General features: G+C 50.8%; 1 protein-coding gene across 1 annotated transcript; it reads right to left on the bottom strand.

The window, feature by feature from the left end:
- Positions 1-14: 14 nt before the first annotated feature.
- Positions 15-24,781, bottom strand: LOC128832002 (uncharacterized). The gene is made up of 8 exons (XM_054018996.1): positions 24,581-24,781; positions 16,357-16,464; positions 15,235-15,322; positions 9,212-9,222; positions 5,054-5,260; positions 2,528-2,635; positions 1,376-1,459; positions 15-336 (listed from the first exon to the last, which is right to left on the bottom strand). Exons 1-8 carry the CDS (start codon positions 24,758-24,760, stop codon positions 226-228), a joined length of 897 nt encoding a protein of 298 aa, XP_053874971.1. The 5' UTR covers positions 24,761-24,781; the 3' UTR covers positions 15-225.
- Between the last annotated feature and the right edge of the window lie 1,354 nt (positions 24,782-26,135).

Raw genomic sequence — 26,135 nt, forward strand, 5'->3', positions numbered from 1 at the left:
AGAGGACAACAGTATAGATTTGCAGAATGCCAATTTATTATGCAGAGGAGCCCTGGTGAGCAGCACTGAAAGAGTGGCTATGCGGTAGGTAGAAGCAGATACTCTGAAGCTGTTCAGATTGTTATAAGCCTTGCTTCCGATGGTGTTTCCAGAGGAGGAGAAATGGCGGCACAGCTGGGTCTGGAAGCATCGGCTTGCTCTCATCTCCTCTCTCTCTGGATCTTGTTAGCCGATCAACTTGAGACCGGTAGCAATGATGTTCCAGCGATTTCGCTTAATAAACCGACCAGCTTTTCTCCTCCAACGTCCCCAGCGGCCCCGTGTGATGATATTAGGCTAGAGAGAAAAGAGGTCAGGGTCAGAATCTCCACGCAGACTGAACCTGGCTCCTACTGCTCAGGGAATGTTACTTTGTTCTCTCTTGTGTTTCATTTGTTATTAGCAATGACTAGAGGCCCCAGCTTTGATCAGGGCTGTGGGAGTTGCTGTAACACAGGCACAGTGGGAGACAGTCTCTGCCCAAAGGGGCTTACAGTCTAGATAGACAGAGAGGCAAAGGGTGAGGGGTGACAGTATGACATGCCTGATGTCACACAGCTGGTCAGTAGCAGAGCAGGAAGTAGAGCCCAGGTCTCCCGAGTCCCAGCCCAGTGCCCAATCCCCTGGAGCACATGGCCTCTCCAGAGCAACAGAGAGCATCTGACCAGTGTCACTGTGGGCCTAGGTGGCTAGTGGGGGAGAGGAGTAGCCCTCAGGAGTGAGCGTTGCCGCTGGGCTCTTTGACAGAGGGTGACATCGTTCTGTGGCTCTGAGGGAGGGGCAGGAGCTTGCCTGCTGAAGGAACAGGGTGCTAGGGCCGTGCCATTGAAGGCAGGATTATAGACTCAGCCCTTATCCCCTCCCCCTTTACTGTGTCTAACTCTTACGCCCACCTTGGGCAGGTCCCTGCTCTAGGGTAAGAAGGAAGGGCCATGCTGGGGCCTTTGTCTGGTGTGTGGGACCAGGGGCCATTCATTGTCTGCATCATACGACGTTTGTAAATGTCACTGCCAGACAAAGGTAGGTGGTGAGGAGCCTCCCCAGACCCCCCTGCCCTTGCCCCGCTCCCAGGCACCGTATGGGGCTTTAGGTTTGTTACGTATCCCCGTGAGATTAGAATTTGCTCCCTGCGGTTCTGCTGGCAGCTGTCGGGTTCCATCTCCAGGCTCATGGGGCAGGAGACCTCTGCCAGTTCACTGCCAGTAGGTGGAGCCAGACACTTGTTCTGGGGACACTTGTGCAGTGTGAAATACCTGGCCGGGATCTCAGCGAGGGAAACCCGTAACCCTGCCTCAGCCCAGCGGTGAGCAGAGAGGAGGCCGTCTAGGCCACTCACCTCCTCAGACGCCTCCTCGCATTTGATAATGACGGAAGGGGGGTCCTGTTCAGTGGAGAAGAATCCAGAGCAGTCTTTGACCAGCTGCAAGGGAGAGAAAAGAGACCTCAGCATCTTACTGTCAGGGAGTGATAACGCTCAGGCCACTCGCGTGTGGAGACCTGCTTCCCAGTGTGGGTTGGTCACAAGTTCAGCAGGAGGTTGGGAGGCTCAGCCTCCGGCCTGGTTTGGACATTACACTGGATCAGGACCCCATTGTGAGAGGAACTGTACAAACACAGACCAGAAACATGATCCCTGCCCTGAGGAACTTTCAATGTAAGTAGCCTTTGCTCATGTTCAATAGCACCTTACTTCACGAGCTGTCACTATGTGATCTGTGGGATTCCTTGTGTACTCCAGCTGCGTGAGAGGGGCCCACAGAGAACAGCGTATGGGGAAATGTAGATATAGACAAGGAGAGAATGAGCCAAAATCTACACTCAGTTGAGCCAAGCGAGGCAGGATTGCTGTTAGGGCAGAGCATGCTTACGGAACGAGAAGCGTGGGCGTGCAGTTACAGCACTGGGCACAGATTCAGGAGTCCTGGGTTGAAGTCTCCTCTCTGCCACTGTCCTGGTGTGTGATCTTGAGTGAGTCACATCACCCACCAGTGACCCCGGGATAAGAGCACTCCCTCTCGGCCAGCCTTTGCCTGTCTGGTCTATTTAGATTGTGAACGCTTTGGGGCAGGGCAGGGACTGTCTGAGTTTATGCAGCACCTGACACTATGGGGCCCTGATCGCATTAGGGATGTCAAAGTGCTAGTGTACCATGAATAATATTTTACACGAGCTGCATCCCCTTCTCCTTTTGACTTCAGTGAGGGTTCCCCAGTAGAACAGTGCCCCAGCTGACAACAGCAAACCAGAGATTAAAAGCCATCCAGTCCTATAATTAGGGGTTGGATGAATGGATGTATGTTGTCTATGACACTGATGTAAGGATCGGGAAGCAGGCTACTGCAGAAAAGTCACTGGCCCATAGCTCCATTCCTTCCTTTATGTCTCTGCTGGAAATGCACATTTTCTGTGAGGCTTCGGGACCTGACAGATGCTATTGGTCAAGTTAAGGTACAGAGGGAGGTGTCTCCGTGCAGCAGGTTATCCTTACCCCATCTTCTTTGAATTCACACTGGTTGAAGTCACGTTGCTCTGATACCGGGCACACTGTCTCTTGCACAGTGAATTTCAGCGGTTGGATCGTTTTTGAAGACATGTCCTAAGAAGAATTCAATGAAAGAACAAAATAAACATTCCCTGTGAGTAGCAAGGCAGCAGGCTCCACTTTGGCCTGGTAATTATATTGATTGTATTACAGTATTGCCCGGGTGGCAGGATTCGGACAGTGACTGCCTCGGGGCGGCGGGGCTCAGGCAGTGACTGCCCCGGGGAGGCGGGGCTCTGGCTGTCAGCCCCAGAGTGGCAGGACTCCATCCGTTCCTTTTATCCCCTCTCGCTACTGCCCGGGTGTGCACAGCCCTTCTGCACAAGCCCTGTCCGCCAGCACTGACAGCCAGAGCTCTTCCAAAAAGAAAAAAAAAAAGCACACAGCTCACACCTCCCTTGACACATTCCCACGCCTCCCTTGCGAAGCTCTCCCCATAGTTTGAGAACCATTGCTCTGGTCTACTGCCGTAATAAGTTATTGATAATCATTCTCAGCTGTTGACTAGGGCCTTACGTATTTCAAATGCGACTCAAACATTAATGCAGGAATGTAACTTTAGATGCCATGGGCTAGATCTGGTGCAGCTCCATTGTCGTAAGGGAAGCTGATGTGTATCAGATGCAGGTCTGGCTCATGTCTCTCCACCAGTAGGTTCAGAACAAATAATTGGTATCTTGCAATTCTTCCCCCTTCTCCTGCCTTTCTCTTACACAAACACTGAGTGACTGGATTTTCTATGTGTTCTAACTCCTGAAAGATAGAAATGACATGGCCCAAGTGAGCTCATGGGATTCTAGGTCTTATTGCCTCACTTCAATTTCCATATGTAGGTTCTTGTCTTGCAGAAGTTACTTGCGTGTGCCAATGTTTGCAGGATCGGGCCCCAAGACGCCTCCTTTGGGCCTGATCAGGTACCACTCTGAGCACTCCTGTGTGGGGCTGAGCGCCCTCAACTTCCACTGACCCCACTGCGACCAGAGGGGAACAAGCCTGTCATTAAACAATGGTTATTTCCCTAACTGTCAGTCCTGCAAATCGAACTTTGCTTTGAAGCTCAAGCCCTGCTTTTCCTTCTCCTGCCTCATCACGGGAACTCAATAAACAACCCTTTTGTAGTGTTTCCAGTTGGGCACCTGACATCACTGGTCACTTTCAGAACCCTTGGCCCACAGCTCTGATGGCATACACAGAGGGAGCAGCTGTGCTGAGCAAGGGGAGGCCAGTTTGAGGCACACTCACTTTGCAGAGCAGTTAAAAAGGAACGTAAGCTTGAACTGAACATAAACAGTAACTCAGGCAACTTTTGCAATCAACATAGGTGTCAGTGAACAAGGGATTAATATAAAATTACATACATTAGAGCATAGGATAGTGTATGCTTATTTTGATTGCAAGGTATTGTGCTGTGCCTCAGTTTCCCCCTCTGACATGTGGATAATAATACATCCTTTCTCCCACCCTTTGTCTTATCTATTTAGATTGTAAAGTTCTAGGCAGGAACTGTCTCTTATTATGTATTTGTACAGCACCTAGCACAATAGGGCCGTGGTCTTGGCTTGAACCTCTAATGCTGCTGGGATATAAATAATATATCAATTAGGTCCCTCCGGGAAGAATGGTGCTCAGCACTTCATTGCCACTTAATAAATAATGACAATAAGGGATTAACGAATGTCTTTAAATTAAGTCTGTCTTCTACATACGGCTCAGTTTGAATTCTCAGTGCAAGGAGACCCAGGGAGGGCACTGAATTCAAAGAATTTCTCCTCTGAAACATTTTTAAATCTTCAGAAATCCAAGCCTTCAATAACCAATAATCAGTATTTATTTATAAAGACTCAGAACCCAGACAGAAAAAATAAAACAAAACAAATGTATTACTTTAAGAAAATTCAAGAATTGTAAGCCAATTGCATGATTTTTTCAGGACTGACTCATTCTCTTTGAACACTTGTGGCTGGCCACCGCCTTTGTGCCAGGCGCTGTACAAACACAGAGTAAGTTGGTCCCTGCCCCGAATTACTCACAGTATAATTCAAATGGAAACATTCTCTGCCTGCTGAATCTGAATGAACTGCTGGTGTCAGGCCCTTCCTCTGCACTGGGACCAGGAAGCTGCTGTGTGGTGATACAGGGAAATAGCTGTCTGGCTGCTACCCGTCCCTGCACATAGTTCACTCCCTCTTTATAACCAATTTTGGCCATGCTGCTTTCAGTGACTCCAGCTGGCTCATCTATAAATTCCCTGTTGTTCCCCTTCCCCTAACCTCTGCCTACTTGGACTGTGAACGGGAACTGTCTTTCATGGCCCCTCCAGAAATCAGCCCTGGATGATAACGAGGGTGTAAATACCAGACTGTAGGTATAGGAGCCTAGCATCAGAGGGCAGCGATTCCCATTGACTTGCCCTATGAGCTCAAGCGGCATCGAATATACACAGGCCACAAAGCGATTCCCCAGGTCACTCACCCAGTCTGGCTGCGGCTCCGCTTCCAGGAGCCGATAGGCCAGTGTTAAGCCTGGCTCTTGGTTGTACACCAGAACTGCAGCTAAAACCGCATCCTCGTGGGTTGGCAAAGGGGCTGATGATGGCGTGGGGGCTGCTGTGACCACCGCGACGAGCAGCAGGACTTTCAGACAGGTCTCCATCCTGTGCCCTGTGGCGTTCAGTGCGAGCTGGGTGGGCAGCCCTGTCCCTCCCGGGGGAAGCCCTTTTATACGCTGCCTCCTCTGTATGGGCTACTCCCTCATTGGCTGCCTGCTTCAGTCCTCCCTTAACCAGTGGCTTTTCTGCCTCCATTGGCCACCCTCCGGGGCAGGCACAGGGGGGAGGTCGGTCAGAGGAAAAGGAGGATTTTTTCAAATAAATTGCTGAAATCGTGTGCACCAATTGCTAAACAACCCATGGTGGGGGGGGGGGGAGCTGTCCAGGGGCCTCTGCGTTGGGAAAGGCTGGGGTACGTGTCTTCATTCTGTTGGGCCAGATCCTCAGCTGGTATAAGTTGCCATAGCTCCAGTGACTTTCATGGATCTACGCTGACTTACACCAATAGAAGACCTGTCCCCTAAAGTCCAGACAACCAGAGCTTTACCCACCAGCTTTACCTCAGTCCAGACATCACACAACAAGCATTCCCCTAGAGCCAGTCGGTAGGCCCAGGTCATTGGTTTTGATGGTACCACCACTAAATCCAAGGGGAACGTACAGTGCATCGACGATGGATAACCACACACCGGACTGCTCCTGACAGGCCAACCTGCTCTTTTGTATCCGAAGCAATGGGGCTTCCCAATGTCCAATAGGAAGACCCTGTTATAAAGTCTGAGACATCTCACTACCATGAAGTCTTCCTATGAGTCAGCCTAACCCAGGGCCGGCTCCAGGGTTTTGGCCGCCCCAAGCAGCCAAACAAAAAACAAAACAATACAAAAAACCCCGTGATCGTGATCTGCGGCGGCAATTCGGCGGAAGGTCCTTCGCTCCGAGCAGGAGTGAGGGACCGTCCGCTGAATTGCCACCGAACAGCTGGACGTGCCGCCCCTCTCTGAAGTGGCCGCCCCAAGCACCTGCTTGGTAAGCTGGTGCCTGGAGCCGGCCCTGGCCTAACCCATCCCTTCTTAATGGTATTCCATTGCTTCTAGTCATACCCCATAGCCCCCTTTCCAAATGTATCCCCCTCTCATGGGGTTAAGTCCTTTGTAGGCTGCTGCCATATTTTCCTTATCCTGTATTCACAGTTGGCCAATTTTCAGTGCACATGGCTGGGTCTGACCCAAGAAAAGTTGAATTAATTTTGAGAATCAGATTTCATGAGACACTGTCTCAGATGTGTTACCAAAAGCCAGTTGTATCCCACTGACCACTTCCTCTTCATCCCCTGGTCCTGCAGTTCTGCCCAGCACAGCAATCAAACTGTCAGATCTCTTCTGTGTGATTACAGCACGTTCTCTGTGTCCTCTGCTTGGGGCTCTCACAATACCTTCCCTCCTATATAAAATACAGTAAACAGTGTGGACGGTATTGCTGGCTGTGAAGTCCCCTTCATCAGGATTCTGCTGCGGGATGAGAACAGGAAGTCTCAGGATTCTTTCTTCAGCTCATTTCTGGCACATTCTGGCTGACCGTTTAGCTGCCGTTTTGTAATCCAGGCAGGACGGACGGGGTTTGTAACTGACAAGTCCATCCCCCCCGTGCGGTCTGTGAATTAAAGCTGGTGCTGTGTCACGTAGGATTGGTTGGCAGTGAGCTTCTTCTTCAAGTGTCTTATAACACTCCCTATTATCTTGTCTGATCCTTGTATCTTGATACTATTTAATTTACTTATTATAATTATTGTAAAACCATAATCATAAAATCATATTTTATCCAGCTGAAATTTCCCTCTCAGCCTAGGGAGAGCCTCTTGCATGTGCCCCTCTGGGGTATAGCTTGATGCAGACTTGAACTTGGTCACAGTTTGGATTTTGATGACTGAATTTGGCCATTAGTTTGCAAACTCTGTCAACTCCATGTGTGACTTCCAGCAAGTCACTTTATCTGTCTGAGGGTCAGTTCCCCATCTGTGACTAGCGATCCCACTCTTTGCCCGTATGGCCTGTTTAGATTGAACACTCATAAGGGCAATGATTCTCCTGTCCTATGTGTGCGTACAATGCTTAGCATAATAGATCTTGGTTGGTATGTGCAGGTGCTAGTGTCATATGAAAGAAGACTGAGGATCACGGCAATGAAGAATTCAGCTCCTAGTCTTTATCTTCTGGCTTCTTTTGAATAGTGGTTGCTCTGAGAGTCCCATCGCAGCTGTGTTTCAGCCCCAAGGTTTAGCACTGCTCAGCCAAGGGGCCTGCAAACATGTGCAGTCTCCTTTTTGTAGGTGCATCTGTAACAAGATGTTGCTTTTGTAATCTGTCAGATGTCTCGGTGCTTTCTCCTTGCAGCTCTCCAGCACAAATCTGATCACTGAACCCTGCTTATCCCAACACTCCTGCTTAATTGAAATTTGGGGGTTACTTGTGGTTTGCCCTGGGTTACATACACTGCAGTTGCCCTGTGTTACCAGTGTGTCTGCACTGCAGTGAAATCCTCCGAGCACGGAGCACAGGCTCCTCCGTCTGCAGCACAACCTGCCCTTGGGCCAGCATTTATCCCTCATGGCAGTCCAGGTCCCTCAAGCAGCTCTTTCTCCAGATCTCACCGGCATATCTTCCCTGTTCGCCCAGTCCCCCAGATCTGGAGGGAAGCTGCCGTTTACATAGCCAGCCAGCACATCTTCCCTGTGTCCCCACTCCCCAGATCCTGGAATCCAGCCCCTCCCTCCAGGGCCAGCCAGCATTGATGCCAATACAATCCTCACTGCTCATATGGTTCCCACAACCATGCCATGCAGCAGGCTCCTCCACAACTCCCCAGCTCTCGTCCCTGGAAGAGCGAGGGAGCTGCCCCTGCAGGCTTTGAACTCTGTTTCCAGAGTTTGGAGGATCCAGGGCACAGAGATCGACGCCTCGGATTTCAGGAATCCCCACTTGTTTCCATAGAGCTTTGTGTGTCCTCCTGAAGCCTTCAGCTAATGAGAGGACCCCTAGTTTGCATGAATTCCCTTAAGACAGGTTGGTTTAGAGGGGACCGTGGGGCCATCCCAGTGCAGGCTGGCCTTAAAGACTGCCCTCATCAATAGTAGCTACCAGCCAACTCCAGGCTTCATTCCTGGGTACGGTGCTTGGTGCAATGGGACTCTGATACTGGCACTGAACGGGAGCGGCTGTGATGCAAATCACTGATAATAAATAATTTTGCCATGAATTTTTCCCTAGAAATGGCTCTGGAGTTTTCAAACACCCTGTGCCCATCACACACACAATACAAATATCTCAGAACACTACACACCCATAGTGACTTACACGTGTGTGTTGTGTCCTGTTGTGTTGGAGAGTCTGTGATTTACCCTACACAGAACTAAAGTGCCTTTCCTTTCTCTGCTTATGCTTTCGTTAGAGGAGACAAAAATAAATGGCATAACTGTGCCTCGAACTCCCTTAAATGGAGATTATAATATTTCTCTAGACCTGGGTCTCTGCTGTGTTCGGAGGGTTAATTAGACAACATCTGAGTACGTAAAACGTAATATAAATTCTGCTATTAGAGCAAAGTACTTCAGCCTGAAAGAGCTAAGTACTGAGGTTATTCAGAATGTGTCTCTCACTCTCACCTACACAGCACTGTAACTTTATGGCAGTTGCCGGTTTGCTTCCCAAATGCGATGGTATTTCTTTTGCGAATGCAGGAAATAGAAGTTAGTTGGGTAACACCCCCAGTGGTTTGCTCTCTGGAATAGGGTTTCTAGTCCATTTCTTTGCTGTGTTAAGTAAAACCCCAATTCCACAGTATTGTGCAGACAGACAGATCCTGGCACCCATGTGGCACCCCATTGTGTCTTCATTGGGGTCCATGTAGGCACAGGGTTCTGTCCTTTAGAATAACTGCAGATTTGGAGCTTAAAAGTTGGAGCACTTGTACTGTTCAGAGTAGAAATACGGTGCATTTTTTAATAGTGAAGATAATTGACCACGGGAACAATTTACCTTGGGATGTGCTGGATTCTTCGTCACTTGCAGGCTTTCAGTCAGGACTGGATCTCTTTCTAAAAGAGATGCTCTCGCTCAAATGGAAGCTACAGACTTGAGGCAGAAATGACCGGCTGAGGTTCTTTGGCCTGTCCTATTTTCCGCAGCAGGTCAGACTAGACGCCCACAATGGTCCCTGGTGGCCTTAACAACTATGACTGTATGAAAGCTATGAAGGTCGGCAGCAACGCTTCAGTTACATATTTGATGTGGTTCCAAATTCCTTTCTCAGTGAAAGCTTAGAAGCTCCCTCATCTCTGCCTCTTCTTACAATGGCATCATTGTTAGCACGAGAACCTTCTTCTCTGCAGCTCCTGTCAATTGGACCAAGCATCTATCCGTCAGATGATATTTTGTATAAAAATTCCAAATCCACTCAGTCCCTGTGCTTTACCAGTTCCTCTCACATGTCAAACTCAATGAGGAGTTTAGTCATATAATGACAAGCGAGTGTTGCCCAGAAGTGTGTCTAGCAGTCTATAATGTGTGCACAAAGTTGTCAGTCCTCCACCACACACCCACACTCTCTCTCCCTCTCTCTCTGTACGCATAGTCTCCCAAGGCAGACATACCGTCATACACAATGGAAAAAATCATATCCCACCTATGGGATAAATTCCCTGCTGGTAACAGTGCCTCTTGACCTATTTAGAAAAACTGGACGAGCACAAGTCCATGGGGCTGGATGGGCTGCATCCGAGGGTGCTAAAGGAGTTGGCGGATGTGATTATAGAGCCATTGGCCATTATCTTTGAAAACTCATGGTGATCGAGGGAGGTTCCGGATGACTGGAAAAAGACTAATGTAGTGCCCATCTTTAAAAAAGGGCAGAAGGAGGATCCGGGGAACTACAGGCCAGTCAACCTCACCTCAGTCCCTGGAAAAATCATGGAACAGGTGCTGAAGGAATCAGTTCTGAAGCACTTAGAGGAGAGAAAAGTGATCAGGAACAGTCAGCATGGATTCACCAAGGGCAAGTCATGCCTGACTAACCTAATTGCCTTCTATGAGGAGATAACTGGGTCTGTGGATGAGGGGAAAGCAGTGGACGTGTTATTCCTTGACTTTAGCAAAGCTTTTGATACAGTCTCCCACAGTATTCTTGCCAGCAAGTTAAAGAAGTATGGGCTGGATGAATGGACTATAAGGTGGATAGAAAGCTGGCTAGATCATCGGGCTCAACGGGTAGTGATCAACGGCTCCATGTCTAGTTGGCAGACGGTTTCAAGCGGAGTGCCCCAGGGGTCGGTCCTGGGGCCGGTTTTGTTCAATATCTTCATTAATGATCTGGAGGATGGCATGGACTGCACTCTCAGCAAGTTTGCAGATGACACTAAACTGGGAGGAGTGGTAGATATGCTGGAGGGTAGGGATAGGATACAGAGGGATCTAGACAAATTAGAGGATTGGGCCAAAAGAAACCTGATGAGGTTCAACAAGGACAAGTGCAGAGTCTTGCACTTAGGACGGAAGAATCCCATTCACTGTTACAGACTAGGGACCGAATGGCTAGGAAGCAGTTCTGCAGAAAAGGACCTAGGGGTTACAGTGGACGAGAAGCTGGATATGAGTCAACAGTGTGCTTTTGTTGCCAAGAAGGCTAACAGCATTTTGGGCCATATAAGTAGGGGCATTGCCAGCAGATCGAGGGACATGATCATTCCCCTCTATTCGACATTGGTGAGGCCTCATCTGGAGTACTGTGTCCAGTTTTGGGCCCCACACTACAAGAAGGATGTGGAAAAATTGGAAAGAGTCTAGCAGAGGGCAACAAAAATGATTAGGGGTCTGGAGCACATGACTTATGAGGAGAGGCGGAGGGAACTGGGATTGTTTAGTCTGCAGAAGAGAAGAATGAGGGGGGATTTGATAGCTGCTTTCAACTACCTGAAAGGGGGTTCCAAAGAGGATGGATCTAGACTGTTCTCAGTGGTACCTGATGACAGAACAAGGAATAATGGTCTCAAGTTGCAGTGGGGGAGGTTTAGGTTGGATATTAGGAAAAACTTTTTCACTAGGAGGGTGGTGAAGCACTGGAATGGGTTCCCTAGGGAGGTGGTGGAATCTCCTTCCTTAGAGGTTTTTAAGGTCAAGCTTGACAAAGCCCTGGCTGGGATGATTTAGTTGGGAATTGGTCCTGCTTTGAGCAGGGGGTTGGACTAGATGACCTCCTGAGGTCTCTTCCAACCCTAATCTTCTATGATTCTATGAAATGTCATGTTGGACTGTGTCAAAAGCTTAACTAAAATCAAGATATAGCACATCTACTGCTTCACCTCACGCACTGGTCAATAGCCTAACAAAAAAAGAAATTAAGTTGATTTGGCATGATTAGTTCTTGACAAATCCATTTTGTTTACTACTCATCAGGCTGTTCTACTCTAGGCACTTACTCAGGGATTGTTTAATGGTCTGTTTGAGTAACTCTCCAGGTATCGAAGTTAGGCTGACTGGTCTGTAATTCCTCAGGTCCTCTTTGGTCCCTTTTTTTAAAGAGAGATACTGTACCATGTTTTCCCTTCTGTAGTTGTCTGGGACCCCACCTGCCCTCCATGAGTTTTGGAAGATAATCGCTACTGGTACAAAGATTGCTTCAGATAGTTCTTTAAGTACCCTAGGGTGAATGGCGTCCAGCCTTGCCAACTTGAATACATCTAACCTATTTAAATATTTAATCTGTGTTTCCCTATTTTGGCTTGTGTTCCTTCCCCACTTCTTGCTAAGCATCTCGTCACAATCAATACTTTTAGTGAAGAGTGAAGTAAAATAAGCATCAGAATCCTCAGTCATTTTGGTGTTGTCTATTATTAGCTCTCCTTTCCTCTTAAATAGCAAACCTGCACTTTCCTTCATCTTACTTTGCTCCTTATGGGCTTATAGAACCTCTTTTTATTGCCTGGTATGTCCCTTGCTAGGTGTGACATATTTTGTGTCTTAGCCTTCCTGGTTTTGTCCTTACATTCTTGGGTTGTTCTTTTCTACTCATCCTTAGCAATTTGTCCATGATTCCACTTTATGATTTTCAGGTCACTAAAGAGCACCTGATGCAGCCATATTGGCCTCTTGTCACGGACTCAAAGGACTCAAGCTCTCTCTCGGCTCTGTACGGTCCCTGGGAGGAACCCCCTTCAGTGTGACAGCCCTTCTCAGGGGTCCACTCTCCCTCGGGGGTTAAGCCGTAGGCCCCTCCACCTCCTGGAACTGCACCTCTCTGAGCCCTCAGCACGCCTGTCTCTTGCCGTGGGCCACCTCAGGGAGTCCACTCGCTCTGGACCTCTGGGGCCTCCACACCCAGAGTGAATAATGCAACCCTGATCTCTAGACCGGAGTGACTCTCAGCCAGCGTAAAACAGAAGGGTTTATTGAGCATCTGAACAGCATAGGAAACTGTCAGAGCCTCAGGCCTAGAATCCTTCAGCCCAGTACATTTAAGTCTCTCCGGCCTCAGGTGGGCTCTGGTTGCACTCTCCTCCTAGCCCAGAACCCCCTCCTTCCAGCCAGGCATCTGATATCACCGTCCCCCAAGTCCCACCTCTGTCCTTTGTCTTCTATCCCAGGAAAACAGGCCTCCTGGGCCTCCTCTTCTCTCAGCTGCTCCTCTCATCCCTTCTTTGTTTCCCCTCAGGTCAGGTCACCAGGGACCTCTCTCCACAGCCCATTGTCCTCCCACTGGCCAGAACCGGCTGTGACTCCCAAGCTGGGCCTCCCGGTCACCAGTCGCTGGGGTATCCATTCTCCAGGCCATTTGCTGGCCCTCTGTAACAACAAACTCCCTCTCCCACCACCTCATTAAACCAGTAATGCCCAGGGAAACTGAGTCCCACGCCCTCTGCATGCAAACCATTGAAAACAACAAGAAACCTCCCTGCTTTGTCACATCTCTCCCCCCCTTTGAGTCTGAACTGAGTGGGGTCACTTAGCCAGTGACCTGGAGAAGTTCAGGGCCCCCGCCCCGTGATAAAGCATCGGCTATAACATTGGCACTCCCCCTCACATGGACCACCTCCATGACATAACCCTGGAGGTGCAGACTCCATCTCAGGAGCTTAGCATTAGCCCCTTTTATTTGGTGAAGCCGCGTCAGGGGCGAATGGTCAGTGTACACAGTAAAGCGCCGCCCAAAAGATACGGCTGCAGTTTTTTAAGGGCCCACACCATGGCCAGGCATGGCTTCTCTATGGCCGTTAACCCAATTAAGATCCTTAGTGGCTGAAGCCAGGGCTTGCGTGTGCTATTTAAACCCATTCCCTTAGGGCCCCCGAGGCCAATTTTTTGCCATCTTGTGGCGGATGAATGATAATTCCAGTTTCTAAAGCATTACATGCCCTGAGTGCTAAATTTTCCAAAGTGACCATTGATTTTGGGTGTCTCCAAATTTACAGAGATCTTGAAGGGGCCCCATTTTTGATGGGAAGCTACTCAGCATTTTCTGAAAACCAGGCCCCTTTGGGGACATCCCGTGTTGGGCACCCAAAATCGCTCGTCACTTTTAACAAGTTGGGCCTTAGTGTCTGGATCTCTGTTGCAGTTGGGCAGGGGACGGATCTCTTTAATGAGGATGGCGTGTGACTCTTACTCAGGGTCTTTCATTGGCCAGCAGGACTGTCAGGTGATTCACTCCGGTTCATGTCCCCAATCTCCTCCCACAATATGGAAGCAGAGGGCTACAGTATAGGTTTGCAGAATGGCAATTTATTATGCAGAGGCGCCCTGGTGAGCAGCACTGGAAGAGTGGCTAAGCGGTAGGTAGAAGCAGATGCTTTGAAGCTGTTCACACTGTTATGAGCCTTGCTTCCGATGGTGTTTCCAGTAGAGGAGAAATGGAGGCACAGCTGGGTCTGACAGCAGCAGCTCGCTTTCATCTCCTCCCTTTCTGGATCTTGTTAGCCAATTATTTTGAGACCAGTACTAAGGATGTTCAAACCATGTTTACGAAAAAAATTGCCAGTTCCTCTCCAGAATCTTTTCCAGCGACTCCTTGTGACGAGATTAGGCTACAGAGACAAGAGGTCAGGGTCACAATCTCCACGCAGACTGAACCTGGCTCCTACAGCTTAGGGAATGTTCGTTTGTTCTCTCTTGTGTTTCATTTGTTATTAGCAATGACTAGAGGCCCCAGCTTTGATCAGGGCTGTGGTAGTTGCTGTACACATGCACAGTGGGAGACAGTCTCTGCCCCAAGGGGCTTACAGTCTAGATAGACAGAGAGGCAAAGGGTGAGGGGTGACAGTGTGACATGCCTGAGGTCACACAGCTGGTCAGTAGCAGAGCAGAAAGTAGAGCCCAGGACTCCTGAGTCCCAATCCAGTGCCCTCTCCCCTGGAGCACATGGCCTCTCTGGAGCAGCAGAGAGCATCTGACCAGTGTCACTGTGGGCCTAGGTGGCTAGTGCGGGAGAGGAGTAGCCCTCAGGAGTGAGTGTAACTGCTGGGCTCTTTGACGGAGGGTGACATTGCTCTGTGGCTCTGAGGGAGGGGCAGGAGCTTGTCTGCTGGAGGGACACTGTGTTAGGGCCGTGCCATTGAAGGCCCATGATTATAAACTCGGCCATTATCCCCTCCCCTTCTGCTGTGTCTAACCCTCACACCCACCTTGGGCAGGTCCCTGCTCTAGGGTAAGAAGGAGGGGCTATGCTGGGGCCTTGCTTGGTGTGTGGGACCGGGGCCATTCAGTGTCTGCATCATACGACGTTTGTAAATGTCACTGCCAGACAAAGGCAGGTGGTGAGGAGCCTCCCCAGACCCCCCCAGCCCTTGCCCCGCTCCAAGGCATCATATGGCGCTTTAGGTTTGTTTTGTATCCCAGCGAGATTAGAATTTGCTCCCTGCGGTTCTGCTGGCGGCTGTAGGGTTCCATCTCCAGGCTCGTGGGGCAGGAGGCCTCTGCCAGCTCACTGCCAGTAGGTGGAGCCAGACACTTGTTCTGGGGACACTTGTGCAGTGTGAAATACCTGGCTGGGATCTCAGCGAGGGAAACCCGTAACCCTGCCTCAGCCCAGTGGTGAGCAGAGAGGAGGCCGTCTAGGCCACTCACCTCCTCAGACGCCTCCTCGCATTTGATAATGACGGAAGGGGGGTCCTGTTCAGTGGAGAAGAATCCAGAGCAGTCTTTGACCAGCTGCAAGGGAGAGAAAAGAGACCTCAGCATCTTACTGTCAGGGAGTGATAACGCTCAGGCCACTCGCGTGTGGAGACCTGCTTCCCGCTGTGGGTTGGTCACAAGTTCAGCAGGAGGTTGGGAGGCTTAATCGTGGGCCTGGTTTGGACATCACACTGGGTCAGGACCCCATTGTGCAAGGCGCTGTACAGAGGATGGTCCCTGCCCCGAGGAGCTCACAATCTGTGTAACCCTGGCTCGTGTTCAATAGCACCTTACTTTGGGAGCTGTCACTATGTGATCTGTGGGATTCCTTGTGTACTCCAGCTGCGTGAGAGGGGCCCACAGAGAACAGCGTATGGGGAAATGTAGATATAGACAAGGAGAGAATGAGTCAAAATCTAAACTCAGTTGAGCCAAGCGAGGCAGGATTGCTGTTAGGGCAGAGCATGCTTACGGAACGAGAAGCGGGGTCTTGCAGTTACAGCGCTGGGCTGAGATTAGGGAGAGTGGGGTCGAATTCTCCTCTCTGCCACTGACCTGGTGTGTGACCTTGGGCGAGTCACATCACCCACCAGTGACCCGGGGATAAGAGCACTCCCTCTCGGCCAGCCTTTCGCTGTCTGGTCTATTTCGATTGTGAACACTTTGGGGCAGGGCAGGGACTGTCTGAGTTTATGCAGCACCTGACACCATGGGGCCCTGATTTCATTAGGGATGTCAAAGTGCTAGTGTATGATGAATAATATTTTACACGAGCTGCATCCCCTTCTCCTTTTGACGTCAGTGAGAGTTTCCCAGTAGAACGGTGCTCCAGCTGACAACAGCAAACCAGAGATTAAAAGCCATCCAGTCCTATAATTAGGGGTTGGATGAATGGCTGTATGTCTGTGACATTGATGTAAGGATCAGTAATAGGATACAGCGGAAGAGGCACTGTACCGTATCACCCTTCTTTCCTTTACGTCTCTGCTTGAAAGATGCTGTTGGGCATCTGTGGGATCAGTGAGAGAAGAGCAGAGGGAGGGGGTCTCTGTGCAGGGAGTGATCCTTACCCCATCTTCTTTGAATTCACATTGGTTGGGGTCACGTTTCTCTGATACCAGGCACACTGTCTCTTTCACAGTGAATGTCACCGGCTGGATAGTTTTAGAAGACACATCCTAAAAAACAATTTCAATGAATAAGGAAAATTAACATTCACAGTGAGCATCAAGGCCCCAGGCCCCACTTTGGCCTTGTAAATATTTTTCTTTGATGTTACAGTATCCCCCAGATTGGTATCAGATCCGCATTGTGTGAGGTGCTGTTCACACACATACCCAGACAAGGCCCTTGCCCTAAAGAGAATGTAAGTATTGACTTGTTCTATTCTACTGAAGTAAACAGTTAATAATCATTCGCAGCAGTAGTCTAGGGCCCTGAATTTTTCAAATGCTGTTCAAACATAAATCCAGGAATGTAACTTCATATATTGTGGCCTAACTCTGATGTAGCTCCATTGTCTTAAATGGGGCTGATTTGCACCAGAGGAGGGTCTGGCCCATGTTTCTACAGCATGAACAAATAATTAGTATCTTGCAATTCTCTCCCCGCCTTCCTCTCCTGTCCCCTGGCCTTCTCTTAGAAAATCCAGTCACTCCGTGTTTCTGCATGTGTTTTAATTCCTGAAAGTGCGATTCTGGTCTGAAATGACATGGTCCAAGTGAGCTCCTGGGATTCCAGGTGTCATTGCCTCACTGTAATTTCTATACGTAGGTTCCTGTGTTGAAGAAGTTACTTGTGTGTGCAGGTGTTTGCAGGATCGGAGCCCAAGTGTCCTCCTTTTGGGCTTGATCGTGAAACACTGTGAGCTCCCTCAACTTCAACTGACCTCACTGTGACCAGAGGGTGCTCGGTAGCTCACGGGATCAAAACTTTCATTAAAAGTTTGATTATTTCCCCCAATTGAATGTTTGCTCTGAAGCTCAAGCCCTGCTTTTGCTTTTCATTCCTCATCATGGGAACCCAAGAAACAAGGTGCTGTTGATAATGCAAGAGAAGGAACAGAATCCAGCTCCTCTGAATACCCAGCTGGAGTACAAAGGAGTGAGCATTTCTGTTAGCCATGGGCCAGGATTTTAGAACGTGGCTGGTGAGTTTGTGTGCCTCACGATTGGGTGCCCTATTTGAGGGCCTTAAAGGGGCCTGAGTCTTGGAGTGCGGGTGCTGAGAATGTTCTAGAAATCAGACCCTTCTGAGGCGTTTCCAGTTGGGCACCTGAAACCACTCGTCACTTACAAAACTATTAAAACCCAAATCATAGAATCATAGAATATCAGGGTTGGAAGGGTCCTCAGGCGGTCATCTAGTCCAACCTCCTGCTCAAAGCAGGACCAATCCCCAACTAAATCATCCCAGCCAGGGCTTTGTCAAGCCAGGCCTTAAAAACCTCCAAGGAAGGAGATTCCACCACCTCCCTAGGTAACGCATGCCAGTGCTTCACCACCCTCCTAGTGAAATAGTGTTTCCTAATATCCAACCTAGACCTCCCCCACTGCAACTTGAGACCATTGCTCCTTGTTCTGTCATCTGCCACCACTGAGAACAGCCGAGCTCCATCCTCTTTGGAACCCCCTTCAGGTAGTTGAAAGCAGCTATCAAATCCCCCCTCGTCCTTCTCTTCTGGAGACTAAACAATCCCAGTTCCCTCAGCCTCTCCTCATAAGTCATGTGCTCCAGACCCCTAATCATTTTTGTTGCCCTCTGCTGGACTCTTTCCAATATTTCCACATCCTTCTTGTAGTGTGGGGCCCAAAACTGGACACAGTACTCCAGATGAGGCCTCACCAATGTCAAATAAAGGGGAATGATCATGTTCCTCGATCTGCTGGCAATGCCCCTACTTATACAGCCCAAAATGCCATTAGCCTTCTTGGCAACAAGAGCACACTGTTGACTCATATCCAGCTTCTCGTCCACTGTGACCCCTAGGTCCTTTTCTGCAGAACTGCTACCTAGCCATTCGGTCCCTAGTCTGTAGCAGTGCATAGGATTCTTCCATCCTAAGTGCAGGACTCTGCACTTGTCCTTGTTGAACCTCATCATGTTTTTTTCCCCAATCCTCTAATTTGTCTAGGTCCCTCTGTATCCAATCCCTACCCTCCAGTGTATCTACCACACCTCCCAGTTTAGTGTCATCTGCTGAGGGTGCAATCCACACCATCCTCCAGATCATTAATGAAGATATTAAACAAAACTGGCCCCAGGACCGACCCTTGGGGCACTCCGCTTGAAACCGGCTGCCAACTAGACATGGAGCCTTTGATCACTACCTGTTGAGCCCGACGATCTAGCCAGCTTTCTATCCACCTGTCACGGAGTGTGGGGGAACTCAGGGCCCTGCACCCCCGGCTTCCTGCGATTCACCATGACTCTCAGCCAGCCAGTAAAGCAGAAGGTTTATTTAGATGACAGGGATGCAGTCCAAGGCAGGTCTTGCAGGCACAGACCACAGGATACCCATCAGTTAGGTCCATCTTGGGGTCCTCGGGCACCCCAGCCCCCTTGGGAGGTCAGAGCCCTCTCTGCTTCCCAGCCACCTCCCCAGCCAGCTTCCGAGACTCTGCCTTCAGCGACTTCCCGGGCAAAGGTGTCACCTGGCCTCTAACCCCTTCCTGGGTTCTCATGTTACATAGATTCATAGATTCTAGGACTGGAAGGGACCTCGAGAGGTCATCGAGTCCAGTCCCCTGCCCGCATGGCAGGACCAAATACTGTCTAGACCATCCCTGATAGACATTTATCTAATGTTCAGGTATTCTCCGTTGGTCAGTCTCCCATCCCCCAATGCAGACTATCCCAGCCACACTCCCCTGTCAGCATTCACAGACCACAGTAAGAACAGTCCCAGTTCGTCACATCTCTCCCCCCTTCCAGACCGAACTGAGCGGGGTCACTTCAGCCAGTGACCCGGGGAAGTTCGAACCTACCCCCATTCCCATGGATGCCCCAGCATCCCTCCCATTCCTTGGTGAGAATTACACCAGGCCCCTCCAGTTTCACGACCCCCCTTAGGTCGGGGGTGCTCGAGGGCACTCGTAGTTCGCATGTGGGAAGGTTTATGCGGCCTGTGCCCTTTTCCCACCCCAATGCCCCTGGGGTTCCAACTGGGCTGTGGTCTTCCCCCAGCGCTCCAGTCTGGAGGTCTGTGCTTCGGGCTCTCTTGGTTGAGAGCCCCCCTTTTAACCTTGGCCACCCTCTGGAAAGGCTCCTCTATGCTGGGCAAGGGTCCTAAAGCCGTTTTCCCCTTGTCCCGGGCCTTCCTCCCCCTCTGACAGGGGTCACAGGATCCGCAGTACTGCCGGACAGTATCAAAGACCCCAGGCCAGTAAAAGCTCCGTAGCAGCCTCTGCTGGGTACGCCAGGTTCCCTGGTGCCCTGAGAGGGGGGTGTCATGGGCCTGGTACAGCAGCTGGCGGCGATACTTCTGGGGTACCACCAGCTGCCTCCTGATCCCCCCTGACTCCATTTTCCCTGGGGGAGCCCATTCTCGGTACAGGAACCCCTTCTCCCACAGGAACCTTTTCCGGCCATCTCTCCCCATGGTCTGTACCGCACTGAGGTCGGCCAGGTCCCTTATCTTCCGCAAGGAGGGATCTTTCTGCACCTCGGCCTGGAACTCAGCAGCTGGGACAGGGATGGCCACCTGCTCTTTCTTGCCGGCTGGGTCTGAAGCCAAAGCCTCCCTGAGCCGTGTCCCTGGGTGTTCCCTCCCCACCAGGTTAAGGTCCTGCGCCTCGGGCAAGGCACCCTCCCCAAGGTCAGGGCGCAGTGCTCCTCGCCGGCTCTGACTGCGGGTCACAACTAGTGCATTCTGGGGGTTGCTTGGCCAGTCCTCGGGTCCCCCCCCATCAACACCTCAGTGGGCAAATACGGGTGTACCCCCACATCCTTGGGGCCCTCCTTGGCCCCCCACTTCAGGTGTACCCTTGCCACGGGCACTTTGACTGGTGTCCCGCCCACCCCCGTCAGGGTCAGGTAGGTGTTGGGCACCACCTGATCTGGGGCCACCACTTCGGGCCGGGCCAGCATCACCTCTGCGCCCGTATCCCAGTATCCATTGACCTTCCTCCCATCCACCTCCAGGGGAACAAGGTACTCTCTCCGGAGGGACAGCCCTGCACCCACCGTATAAACCAAAAACCCTGAGTCTGGAACATCCAGCCCCCCAGAGGAGCTGGCCTGGAGCTTTCCTCCCTCCTTAGCAGGTGGTACTCTGCCAGCCCCCCTTCCCTGGGAATGCTGCCTCTCGCCTGGCTGGGTCTCTACCCAGTCAACCCTCTGTGGGTTCGGTCTGCTCAGTCTGTCCCTGAGCCTGGGGCACTGGGCCCGTATGTGGCCTCTCTGGCCACAGTGATAGCAGCCCATGTCCCATGGGTCCCCTCGAGTGGGTCGGATGGCCCTGACGCCGGATGTTCCCCTTTGATGGGGTTTTTCCATATTTTTCCGCTGGGAGGTCCCATGGTAACTCTCTCTCTGCGTTGTGGTGGGACTGTTCCTTTGGGACTCCTCCCTGTTATCCCCTGACCGGCTCTTTACAAACTCATCAGCCAGCCGGCCTGCATGTCGCGGGTTCTCTGGTTTTTTGTCCCTCAACCACAGCCTCAGGTCGGATGGACACCGCTCATACAGTTGCTCCAGTACCAGCAGTTTAACCAGGTCCTCCTTCGTCTGGGCCCCATCTGCCCACTTGCTGGCGTATCCCTCCATGCGGACGGCTAGTTGCAGATAGGAGATCTCAGGGGTTTTATCCTGACTCCAGAACCTTTCCCGGTACATCTCAGGAGTCAGCCCAAACTCGCGTAGCAGGGCCTTTTTGAATAGTTCGTAGTCCCCTTTCTCTGCCTCTTCCAGTTGGCAGTACAATGCCACGGCTTTGGGGTCCAGTAAGGGGGTGAGAACCCAGAGTCTGTCCACAGGATCAACCCGGTGCAGCTCGCAGGCCGTCTCAAAGGCATCCAGGAAGTCATCCATGTCCTCCCCCTCCTTACGTGGGGCCAGGATGCACTTATCAAAGCTCCGTGCAGTCCTGGGTCCCCCCTCACTCACCGCAGCCGGGGGCTCGCGGCCCCTTAGCCTCACCAGCTCCAGTTCATGATGCCTCAGCCTCTGTCTCTCTTCATGCTGTCTCTGTCTCTCATTCTCCTCCCGTTCATGCTGTCTCTGTTGTTCACGATCCTCCAGCTCTCTCAGTTTTAGCTCTTTCTCCCATTCCAGCCAATTCCGCTCCACGGATGGCGCGCGTGGCCGGGGGGATCCCTTGCTGGCCGGGGGGGTCACGGCGCCCTCGGTATTTGCTGGGCTCCTCCCCACCCTTCCCCTAGGCATAGGAAGGAGGGGTCTCGGGAAGCCCTCAGCAGCCGGCTGACCACTCCCAGCTGGGACAGACACTGGGGCCTGCGCTACATCTGCCAGGCTGCTTCCCTCAGAGACAGGGATCAGTTCATTCGCGCGATCTCCCTCCTCCAGCTGGGCAATGAGCTGTTCTTTGGTGGACCTCCCAATGCGCAGCCCCCTCTGCTTGCACAGCTCCACCAGGTCACTCTTAAGCCGCTTGGCATACATCTTCCTGCTGGCCACTCACAGGCCTGGGTGCTCACCACTCCCCACAGTTCCCAGGGAGACCCCAGTGTGCCAGCCCTTCTCGAGGTTACCACCTCTCTGCCAGGGTCAAGCTGCAGACTCCTCCGCCCCTGGGACCACTCGCTGTGATCCCCCGGGGGACCCTGTTACTGCAAAAGCCCTTCTCGCTGGTCACACACTCCCAGGGGTGATAACCGTCTCTCTCTGACTCTTCAGCACGCCTGGTCCCCGTCAATCCCCCTTCGTTTTACTGCTCCCCAGTCACTTACTGCAGGAAGCGCCGTCCACGGGGTGCAGTAGATCCCGCCGCTGCCACCAGTTGTCACGGAGTGTGGGGGAACTCAGGGCGATTCACCATGACTCTCAGCCAGCCAGTAAAGCAGAAGGTTTATTTAGATGATAGGGACGCAGTCCAAGACAGGTCTTGCAGGCACAGACCACAGGATACCCCTCAGTTAGGTCCATCTTGGGGTCCTCGGGCACCCCAGCCCCCTTGGGAGGTCAGAGCCCTCTCTGCTTCCCAGCCACCTCCCCAGCCAGCTTCCGAGACTCTGCCTTCAGCGACTTCCCGGGCAAAGGTGTAACCTGGCCTCTAACCCCTTCCTGGGTTCTCATGTTACATGCTCAGGTATTCTCCGTTGGTCAGTCTCCCATCCCCCAATGCAGACTATCCCAGCCACACTCCCCTGTCAGCATTCACAGACCACAGTAAGAACAGTCCCAGTTCGTCACACCACCTTACAGTCCATTCATCCAGCCCATACTTCTTTAACTTGGTGGCAAGAATACTGTGGGAGACCGTATCAAAAGCTTTGCTAAAGTCAAGGAATAACACATCCACTGCTTTCCCCTCATCCACAGAGCCAGTTATTGCCTCATAGAAGACAATTAGGTTAGTCAGGCACGACTTCCCCTTGGTGAATCCATGCTGACTGTTCCCGATCACTTTCCTCTCCTCTAAGGGCTGGTCCACACTAACCCCCCACTTCGAACTAAGATATGCAACTTCAGCTATGTTATTCACGTAGCTGAAGTCGAACTATTTTAGTTCGAATTTACCGCGGGTCCACACGCGGCAGGCAGGCTCCCCCGTCGACTCCGCGTACTCCTCTCGTGGAGCAGGCGTACCGGCGTCGACGGCGAGCACTTCCGGGATTGATTTATCGCGTCTAGACAAGACATGATAAATCGATCCCAGAAGATCGATTGCTTACCGCTGGATACGGAGGTAAGTATAGACGTACTCTAAGTGTTTCATAATTGATTCCTTTTAAATCCGGCAGCTCTGACTCTGAATACGCAGAGGGAGCAGCTCTGCTGAGCAAGGCGATGCCATTTGGGGCACTCTCACTTTTCAGAGCAAGGGCAGCATTTTAAAACGAACACAAACTTGTACTGAAGATAAGCGGTAACTCTGGCAACTTTTGCAATCAACATAGGGGGCAGGGACTGGACTCGATGACCTCTCGAGGTACCTTCCACTCCTAGAATCTATGAATCTATGAACAGGAGTCAGTGAACAGGACATTAATGAAAAATTACATACATTAGAGCATAGGATAGTGTATGCTTATTTTGATTGCAAGGTATTGCTCCGTGCCTCAGTTTCCCCCTCTAAAATGCAGATAATAATATGTCCTTTCCCCCACCCTTTGTCTTATCTATTTGGATTGTAAAGTTCTAAGCAGGAACTATCTCTTACTATGTATTTGTACAGCACCTAGCACAATAGGGCCGTGGTCTTGGCTTGAACCTCTAATGCTGCTGGGATATAAATAATATATCAATTAGGTCCCTCCGGAAAGAATAGTGCCCAGCACTTTGTTGCCACTTAATCAATAATGAAAATAAGGGATTAACGAATGTCTTTAAATTAAGTCTGTCTTCTACATACGGCTCAGTTTGAATTCTCTGTGCAAGGAGACTCAGGGAGGGCACTGAATTCAAAAGGTCTTTTCCTAAAGCTTTTTAAACTTTCAAAGAACCATCTTTTAATGACCAAAAATCAGTATTTATTTGTAAAGGCTCAGAAAGCGGACAGTTAAAGAAAAGAAAAAAAGAACCCCACCGGTATCTTTATTAAATCGTGATTTTTAAGCCAATCCCATGATTTTTTCAGGACTGACTCATTCTCTTTGAACACTTGTGGCTGGCCACCGCCTTTGTGCCAGGCGCTGTACAAACACAGAGTAAGTTGGTCCCTGCCCCGAATTACTCACAGTATAATTCAAATGGAAACATTCTCTGCCTGCTGAATCTGAATGAACTGCTGGTGTCAGGCCCTTCCTCTGCACTGGGACCAGGAAGCTGCTGTGTGGTGATACAGGGAAATAGCTGTCTGGCTGCTACCCGTCCCTGCACATAGTTCACTCCCTCTTTGTAACCAGTTTTGGCCATGCTGCTTTCAGTGACTCCAGCTGGCTCATCTATAAATTCCCTGTTGTTCCCCTTCCCCTAACCTCTGCCTACTTGGACTGTGAACGGGAACTGTCTTTCATGGCCCCACCAGAAATCAGCCCTGGATGATAACGAGGGTGCAAATACCAGACTGTAGGTACAGGAGTCTAGCATCGGAGGGCAGCGATTCCCATTGACTTGCCCTGTGAGCTCAAGCGGCATCGAATAGGCCACAAAGCGATTCCCCAGGTCACTCACCCAGTCTGGTTGCGGCTCAGCTTCCAGGAGCCGATAGGCCAGTGTTAAGCCTGGCTCTTGGTTATACACCTGAACTGCAGCTAAAACCGCATCCTCGTGGGTTGGCAGAGGGGCTGATGATTGCGTGGGGGCTGCTGTGACCACCCCGACGAGCAGCAGGACTTTCAGGCAGGTCTCCATCCTGTGCCCTGTGGCATTCAGTGCGAGCTGGGTGGGCAGCCCAGTCACTCCAGGGGGAAGCCCTTTTATACGCTGCCTCCTCTGTATGGGCGAGTGCCTCATTGGCTGCCTGCTTCGGTCCTCCCTTAACCGGTGGCTTTTCTGCCTCCATCTACAGGATGTTTCCATTGGCCCCCCTGCTGGGGCGGGCAGAGAGGGAGGTTGGTCAGGAGAAAAGGAGGAATTTTTCTAATAAATTGCTGAAATCGTGTGCACCAATTGCTAAACAAGCCATGGCGGGGGGTGGCCGGGGGCCGCTGTATTGGGAAAGGCCAAGGTACCTGTACCTCTCTTGGTGTAAGTCAGCGTAGATCCATGAAAGCCAATGGAGCTAGGGCAACTTAAACCAGCTGAGGATCTGTTGGGCCAGGACCTCAGCTGCTCTAAGTTGCCATTGCTCTATCTACGCTGACTTATATCAAGAAAACACCTCTCCCCTAAAGTCTAGACAACCAGAGTCAGCTCTCAGTCCAAACATCACACAACAAGCATTCCCCTAGAGCCAGTCAGTAGGCCCAGGTCGTTGTGTTTGGTGGTACCACTGCTAAATCCAAGGGGAACGTACAGTGCGTCGACAATGGATACCCACACACCGGACTGCTCCTGACTGGCCAACCTACTCTTTTGTATCCCAAGCAATGGGACTGCCCCATGTCCAATAGGAGGACCCTGTTCCAAAGCTGGAGACATCTCGCTATTAGGAAGTGTTCCTAACACATCCCTTCTTAATATTATCCCATTGCTCCTAGTCATACCCCGTAGCCCCCTTTCCAAATGAATCCCCCTCTCTTTGAGTTAACTCTTTTGTGGCTGCTACCATTTTTTCCTTATTCTGTATTTACATTAGCCAATTTTCACTGCATGTAGCTGTGTCCCTACCCAAGCCAATTTCAATTAATTTTGAGAATCAGATTTCATGAGACATTGTCTCAGGTGTGTTACCAAGAGCCAGTTATATCCCATCGACCACTTCCTCTCCATCCACTGGTCCTGCAGTTCTGTCAAGCACAGCAATCAAACTGTCAAAGCGCTTCTCTGTGATTAGAGCACGTTCTCTGTGTCCTCTGCTTGGGGCTCTCACTATACTTTCCCTCCTATATAAAATACAGTAAACAGTGTGGACGGTATTGCTGGCTGTGAAGTCCCCATGATCAGGATTCTGCTGCGGGATGAGAACAGGAAGTCTCAGGATTCTTTCTTCAGCTCATTCCTGGCACATTCTGGCTGACCGTTTACTGCGGTTTTGTAATCCAGGCAGGACGGACGGGGTTTGTAACTGATATTTCCGTCCTTCCCTGGGTAATACGTGTATTAAAACTGGTGCCAGGCAGAAGTG

Source organism: Malaclemys terrapin, chromosome 2 (genome assembly GCF_027887155.1).
Source record: "Malaclemys terrapin pileata isolate rMalTer1 chromosome 2, rMalTer1.hap1, whole genome shotgun sequence".
NCBI lineage: Eukaryota > Metazoa > Chordata > Testudines > Emydidae > Malaclemys > Malaclemys terrapin.

Coding starts and splice junctions, on each gene's coding strand:
- LOC128832002 (XM_054018996.1), bottom strand. CDS start 24,760: ATGGAGACCTGCCTGAAAGTCCTGCTGCTCGTCGGGGTGGTCACAGCA. Junction 1,460..2,527: donor GTGAATTCAAAGAAGATGGG/GTAAGGATAACC, acceptor TCTCCCTTGCAG/CTGGTCAAAGACTGCTCTGG. Junction 337..1,375: donor GCGAGGAGGCGTCTGAGGAG/GTGAGTGGCCTA, acceptor TTTTCTCTCTAG/CCTAATATCATCACACGGGG.